Source organism: Pezoporus flaviventris, unplaced genomic scaffold (assembly GCF_033815535.1).
Source record: "Pezoporus flaviventris isolate CSIRO_AGI_PZ_B2104156 unplaced genomic scaffold, CSIRO_AGI_Pfla_v1 ptg000041l, whole genome shotgun sequence".
In the NCBI taxonomy this organism is placed as follows: Eukaryota; Metazoa; Chordata; class Aves; order Psittaciformes; family Psittacidae; genus Pezoporus; species Pezoporus flaviventris.
Genome location: NW_026892589.1, coordinates 3,672,635 through 3,679,810, shown reverse-complemented (window position 1 = coordinate 3,679,810; position 7,176 = coordinate 3,672,635). Strand labels below are relative to the sequence as shown.

The following is a 7,176-nucleotide window of genomic DNA, read 5'->3' as shown; positions in this document are numbered from 1 at the left end:
ACGCAGCCCCCTTATCTCCTGGCGCCTCGTTCCCTCTTCAGAGCCCTCCCTATCAGCACATCCCAGAGCAGGGATCACCACTGCAGAGCAGTTGGAAGCCTCTTTCCCAAAGAGAAAGGCCACATGAACCATCCATATTCCCCTCCAGCTGCCAGGAAACCTTTGCTGGAGCTTAGAGCTGCGCTTCCAAGCACATGGTCTTGAGGTGCATCAGCTCCAGCCCCAGCATCTCTCCCCAGAGCAGGCACACTCATGCTCCTTGCCCTGGCTGCTGCCTGGGCAGCAAGGCACATGCTGTGGTGATAGCCAGCATTAGGACTGCTTAATGACACAGCCCCTTTCACATGGGATTGTGTGCTTGTTTTCTCCTTAGAAAGAAAAGGCTGAACTCTTTCAAACACCTTCTCCTCTCCAGTCACCAGCCTTGCTCCAGGAGGAAGCTTTGAAAGGCCTGATTAGGATGGCTCCTCTCTTCCTCCTTCAGCAGTAAAAATCATTTGACTTTGAATGATGTGGATATTGATCAGTCTAATGCTGCTCCAGAAGGAGAATTAAGGGAGCACTGTCCTCCTGGAATGGTTTGGATGGGGCCAGTGTAATGGTGCTGCTGGAGCTGGGGTGCCCTGTGCAAGGCAAATTGCTGATAAGCACAATCCTGCACCTTCAACATGTGAGAGGGGTCCCAAACTGCCCAGTCCTGGGGGTCTCAGTCCCTCCTGACCCCCCTCAGCCAGCATGGAAGCCTGCAGGAAGCTTGCTTCCCCCATCCAGAGGAGCTCGACCACAGCCGCATCCCGCACAGCATCTCCCTGTTAGAGCCCATATTAAGCTATAAACACAGTGTGCTATGACAGCACCCGACGCACTGTAATTGCTCTAAACCCGTGACGTGGAATGTAATTGGTGGAGTGGCCATTACAGGGTTGTGTTACAGGGTCTAACGGCTCCAAGCCACGGCCTCACACGCAGGCTGAGGAGGAGCAAACAGCTCCCACTGACCCCAGCTCTGCAGCACCCCAGAAGCACACGGTTCCCACCCCATCCCCTGCAGACCCAGCATTGATGCTGGTGCAGCCACGCTCCACTGGTCCCAAACTTGTTTCTCCATCTGCTGGAACACCGGTAGGGATTATTTATTTTAAAGCCTCCTTCACTTCAGTAACCAGCTCATGCTTAAAGAAAAGAAAACAGATATCCACTTACAGCTATTCCATTAGCACAGGATACTCCAGAGAACGCAACAGCTTGAGAAGCCGCACAGGTCCACGCACCCTGCCTGTGTAAGAGGTCCTCAGTGCTAACTGCCAATGCCAACCTCAGCCATTAAGAAATTATTGCTAATGCATCTTACAGCAGCCTTTATAAGATGCTATTAAAGAAGTCAGCAGACCCAAATAAACCAGAACGTGATTAAAACATAGCAACCTTCCCCCAGACTGCAGGAGCAGCAGGAGAGGAAGCAAAGAGCCACCACCTGCCTGCAGCAGCCCCAGGGTGGAGCCTGGGACCTCCCCATATACCCTGTGGTGGGAGAGGGGCTCAGCTGCAGCCAGTTTTGCCCCAGCCCCTGCAGCTGGTCCCCTGAACCCACGGTGGGCGCCGTCAGCATCCCACAGCCGGGATCCCAGGGATGCTGTGGGGCCGCATCCATGCACTCGGTCCATGAAGACACACGTGCTTCCCATAGGATCCTTCCCATGGAAAGTGCATTGAGGGGATGGGGGCAAAACGGGGCCTGGGGATTTTTCCAACACCGAAATCATCCTTCGAAGGGGAAGAGGAAGAGGAGGGACAACTTGTGCGGGAGCGGAGTCACCCATGGGGCACGCTGGTGCTAAGCGGTGTGAGGACAGAGCTGGGGCTGTGACTCATGGCTCTTCGGCTTCCCATCCCCGTGTGGGGACTGCATTTCATGGATTAATTCTATTCATAAACTCACTGTGCTCACAGCCCTGCCTGGCAGAGCCCAGGGCTGGCTCCCTCTGACGTGCACGGGGGGTTAAATACACACACGCCTCGGTACAAACAGCATTAACCACCACAACCAGGGTGAGAGCCCCCAGGCTCCCCTGTGTGACCCGCTGCGAGGTACCACCATGGCCCCGGAACAGGGTTTACACCACGTGATGGGCTGTTGTTGGTAACCGCATCCCGAAGGAGCCAGGCCCGGGCATGTGAGGCTGTATTTTTAACTCCCAAGTCCTGGTGACATGGAAAACCGAGCCCAGGTGCCACAGGGATTGATGGACAAACCCCTGCTGCCCACTGGCACCTCTGCTTTGCCAACCCTGAGCACTGCAGCAAGTGGGCACTTCTTACCCGGGGCTTTGCCCCTAGGAGTGGTTTTAAGGCTGTGTCTGGATCCCCATGGAAACCATTTGCCAGTACCATTAGCTGGGAAGTGCTTCCCCATGGAGCTGGATGGAAATGGGGGTGGTGCAAAGCCAACTTTCCAAGCTCGGAGGTTTGAGCATCCCCAAACAGGAAGAACATTTGCAACCTCTGAAGAGGGTAAGGAAAGGATGAGCCCATGGTCCTCACTGCACCTCCCCGCACGATGCTAGCCAGGACTCAGCATTCCCAGGCTGCAGAACAGCCAAAGCTTCAGCTGCCCATGAGTGCAAACATCCCCACACATCCCTCTCCTCCTTCCCCCCCATGGGCAGCACCAGTGCCAGGCTAGGAGGCGACATGGGGTGACATCCCCCCTTGCTCCCTTTAGGCTCAGCTGAGACACACAGAGGCTAAGAACATCGACTGGGTTTTATTCCTCAGGTCTGACAAGAAAAAGCACATTTCCTCTTTGGAAAAGAAAAAAAACCGGACCAGAACACGGAAAACCCCAAACCAACGTTCAGAACACGCAGACGGGTGGCGCTCCTCGGGACAGAGGCCGGGCCATCCAGCTCCGCTGCCGGATGCGCATCCTTTGCAGAGATAGTTTATAAAAACAAACCCCAAAACCTACAGAGGAGGGAAGGACGCAGGACTGTGGGAATCCACATCAATTCTAGAGAAACAAAAAGGGCCCTTTTTGTGCTACCGTCATAAATAGCCCATCCGGGCGACTTGGAGCAAAACCCAACCGTGAGCAGGAATCCGTTCTGCTCAGCCCCATAGGCACAACGCCTCTACCGGCTCCTCAGACCACTACAAGCCCTCGGGGACGGTGGCCTGGCACCCTGTGTGCACCCTGGCTCTCAGCTGGTCCCCCCCGGGGTGGCGGGGGTTGCTGCCATCACCCTTGAGCCAGAGGCAGTCCAGACGCCGCGCCGCAGGGGACCAGGGAGCGGGGTTCTGGGGGGAAAGGGGAGAGGGGAGGAGGGATGCAGGGATGCGGGAGGCTGCTCAGGCACACGTGGCCTCCTGGCTCTCGACGGGGATCTCGCTGCCGCAGCCGCCCTCGCCGTGCTGCTGGTAGGGGGGGATCTGGGGCGCCTCGATGATCAGCAGCCCCTCCGGCGACAAGGAGGCGAAGACCGTGATGGGGTCCACCTCGTAGGGCAGCCTGCAGGACGGGAGGAAGGACGGGATGGGTTAGGAGCTGGGGCTCATCCCTGGGTACCACCGGTGCCCACCCGGCAGCCCCGGCAAAGCCGGTGCCCTTACTGGAGTGCCTGGGAACGTGCCGGGGACATTCAAAGCGGCTCCCGGCCCCTGCGGGCTCTGTTTAATCTCCCCAGCACACGTGTTTGATGCGGTGTCACCCGCCCAGGAGCAGACCCTGCGCTGCCGCAGCGTCAGACACAAGCCTTGCCCGTAAAAGGAGCCGCCGCGGCTGCTGAGCACAAGCAGGAGGGAGCTGGTGCTCGCCCCAGCGTTCCCATGGGATGCACAGGGCTCCTCTGGGGTGGGAAAGCAAAGCTCAGGCTGAGGAAACCCTTCGTGTTCCCAGGGCTTGGCTGCTTTCTCCCTTTTAGCCCTGTGAGTGCTATGGCTGTGGGTCGGACCCCCCTGCACGGGTGAAGCCTCCGGATTTGCCTTTCCTCCCTGCCCTTTGCTGCTGTTGTTGCCAAAATGAGGCACCGGGGTGAGTCAACACGATAGCAATCTAACTGACATCATTCAGGTAGATGGGATATAGATACCCTCACACACAGGGATGGATTTTGGGGCCGATGATGGTGTCAGCCCATTGTGCCCTGCTGAGCCCCAGGGGATGTGCTGGCACCAGGAGTACCCCCTCAAGCTTCCTGTGCCCTGACTGGCTCTAAACACAGCCCTGGGCCTCAAGGAGACTGGCAGAGCACGCAGAAACAGCTCTCCTCCTCTTTTACCTCCCTTGGGGAATCACTGTGAGGCCTGAACCAGCCCGGCACGAGCTGCAGAAGGGCAGGTTTCGGGGTGAAAAGAGCCAGGGCGTGGGGATTGGCACAGCTCAGCCTGCAGGGACGGGGTCCATAGCAGGGCAGTGACATTTGGGTGCTGGTCAGAAGGACATGGCAGCCCCCGCTGCGTCCCAGCCCCTTTGGCAGGAGGGGGCTGGCTGGTACTCACTGGATTTTCTTGGTGAAGTTCTTGGAGACGATCCCTCCTTCCACCTGCTGCTCCTCGTGCTTGCCTGTGAGGAAGGGAGCCCCTCGTCAGCACCGCACCCCAACAACGGAACCCGACAGCAGAGTCCCCACAGGAGTCGTTCCCCTTCCCCTCTTCAAACCCTTCCCTTCAGGAGTCTCTCCTATGTGGGGCAGGAGAAGCCGGACACAGCACACCCAGATTTCCAGTGGGAGCCTGGGGTCTCACAGCCCGCCAAGAGCTGGGCCTTAAGGAAAAGCCCCCAGATGCAGTAAATCCTTTGGAGGCTGCAGCATCCCCCCTTGTCCTGCTCCCCGGGCTAAGCTCCCCTGCACTGCGCTGTCAGGATGGGGCTCCCTGGGCCTGGAGCATCTCTGAAGGCAAACCCAGGCTGCCCGGATCCCCTTGTCCAGGGGGTTTGTCCCCATGTGATGCCAGGAGCCACGCTGCCCTCCCTGGGGGCCCAGCTCGGGGTGATGCAGGATGTGGGTGCTGGGCCGCTGCTCCCGGCACCATCCCCACCGGTAACCGCACTGGTAGGGACATGCCTCTGGCTGGCTCATCCCCAGGCTGGGCTCTTTCTGCTGTCTCCCACTTCCCAGCGCTGGAGCTGCCTCTCCCTTGGCCCCTTTAAAGGGTATCTCCCTCCGCACCGGCCTCACCCCAGCTATAATTAACCGAGCCGAGCCGGGGCCCCTCTTGGCAGCTGCCGCTCGCCATGGTGCCTCCCTGCGCACTCACCCCACGGGAGCCTCGTCCTTCTCATTTCTGCAACCAAACCACCACGGTTTGTGCGCCAGGTCCCCCCCCATCGCACCCCCAAACTGCCCCAAGCCCCGGCCCTGCTCCCGGCTTCAAACAGAGGCGATTTCTGCGCATTACGGCGATGCCCTGAGCCAGGACCTCCTCCTGCCCCCTGCTCCCCGCTCTCACCTGACACCTCGACGTAGCCATCCTTGGTTTTGACCGTGAGCTCCTCGGGTTTGAAGCTGTGCACGTTCACGCACACCTTCCACGGCTCGCGGGGAAAGGGCGCGGGGCTGCGGCTCTCGGGGTACCCCCCGAAGTGGGCTCCGTAGCTGGGGGCCATGGTGCAGGCGCGGGCCATGCCCGAGCGCAGGGGGCCCGGCCAGGTCGTGGTGAGCCGGGGCCGAGCCCAGTCGGGCCAGTCCGCGGTGAGGTCCCCGGGGAAGGGCGACATCCCGAAGTCATCGTCCAGCAGGCGCGAGGTCAGGCCGGGCTCCCGGAACGGGTCGCGGACGCTGCGCCGGCCGGGGTAATGGCAGGAGAAGGGCATCTGGCTGTCGGCCATGGCCGCACTCAGCGGGGTCCGCACGGGTCCCCCGGGCTCTGCCCCGGAGCCTCAGCCCCTGCGCGGCTGCTCCTGGCTGCGAACTTCCCTGGGGAGCCCTCCCCCGCAGGAGACGCATCCACCCCGGGCGGGACGCGGGTGCCGCGGGGACCGTCCCCTGCTCGCCGGGCACCAGGGGAAGGACGAGGCGCGGATCAGTGCGGGGCTGAAATCACTGCGAGCCGGAGGAGCGCAGCGAGGACGAGGGAGCTCTGCGGCCGCCAGAGAACGCTTCCTGCCTGGCCGCGATCCCAGGCACCGGGAGCAGAGAGGCGAAACTTGGCGGCAGAGGGAACTCAAACACCCCAAAAAGCCCCGAATATCCCAAGGTCCAGGAGCGCGCCCCTCCTCTCACTGCCCAGCGCTTTACGGACGGCTTTCCCTGCCGCTCCTCGCCGAGACCTGCAATAAATGCCCCAGCTCGGAGCCGAGAAACTTCTCCAACCTTCCAGCCACCGGGCGAGCCCTATTTATACGGGTTTGGGAGGAGGGGGGGGGTGTTTTGCAATCCCTGCCCTGTCAGCCGGGTATTTTGGAGAGGATGAAACAGCCGTGGAGAATCCGGGCTGCGGCAGCTGACCCCTGCCGCCGGCCTCAGCACCGCGCTGCCCCGGCAGCTGCCCCGGCCCCCGCTGCCCCCTGCGCCCAGCCCAGGCACCCGAAATAGCCCCGAGCTCAGCGCCGGCTGCCTCCAGCCCAGGGTCACCGGTTAAAAATACCCCGGTGGGGCTGGGCCCCGCACTGTAAATCACGAGTCCCCGCGCCAGCACGGAGCCACTGTACTGGGAAATGGGTCACTGGGGGCACCTCCAGTGCGGGGCTGTGAGGGTGGGCGCCTGGGGACACTGGGGCAGGGGAAGGACCCCTTTGTGGCCCAGAGCATGAGTCACTGAATCCCAGCCTGGGGTGGGTTGGAAAGGTCCTTGGGGTCACCCAGCTCCAACCCCTGCCACGGGCAGGGACCCCTTCCACTAGAGCAGCTTGCTCCAAGCCCCTGTGTCCAACCTGGCCTTGAGCACTGCCAGGGATGGGGCAGCCACAGCTTCTCTGGGCATCCTGTGCCAGCGCCTCAGCACCCTCACAGGGAAGAGCTTCTGCCTAAGAGCTCATCTCAGTCTCCCCTGTTTCAGTCTGAACCCATCGCCCCTTGTCCTATCGCTGCAGTCCCTGATGAAGAGCCCCTCTCTGCATCTCGGCAGCCCAGCGCTGCACTGCGGGATGCAGGAGGAAAGCCGAGGGATGCCCTTCTCCAGGGGCTCTCCAGAGCCGCATCCCCCTGCAGCAGACGGACCCCAGCGGCGGCGGAGCAG

At 61.1% G+C, this 7,176-nt stretch overlaps 1 protein-coding gene across 1 annotated transcript; it reads right to left on the bottom strand.

Moving 5' to 3' along the window:
- Positions 1 to 2,813: 2,813 nt before the first annotated feature.
- HSPB8 (heat shock protein family B (small) member 8) lies at positions 2,814 to 6,012 on the bottom strand. The gene is made up of 3 exons (XM_061465658.1): positions 5,449 to 6,012; positions 4,498 to 4,561; positions 2,814 to 3,508 (listed from the first exon to the last, which is right to left on the bottom strand). Exons 1-3 carry the CDS (start codon positions 5,825 to 5,827, stop codon positions 3,349 to 3,351), a joined length of 603 nt encoding a protein of 200 aa, XP_061321642.1. The 5' UTR covers positions 5,828 to 6,012; the 3' UTR covers positions 2,814 to 3,348.
- Positions 6,013 to 7,176: the final 1,164 nt, after the last annotated feature.

Bases quoted from the DNA above. Each gene is read 5' to 3' on its own strand.
- HSPB8 (XM_061465658.1), bottom strand. From the start codon at position 5,827: ATGGCCGACAGCCAGATGCCCTTCTCCTGCCATTACCCCGGCCGGCGC. The intron at 4,562-5,448 runs GTGAGAGCGGGG...CCTTCCTCACAG, and splicing joins TGGCTACGTCGAGGTGTCAG to GCAAGCACGAGGAGCAGCAG. The intron at 3,509-4,497 runs GTGAGTACCAGC...CCCGTCCTGCAG, and splicing joins AACTTCACCAAGAAAATCCA to GCTGCCCTACGAGGTGGACC.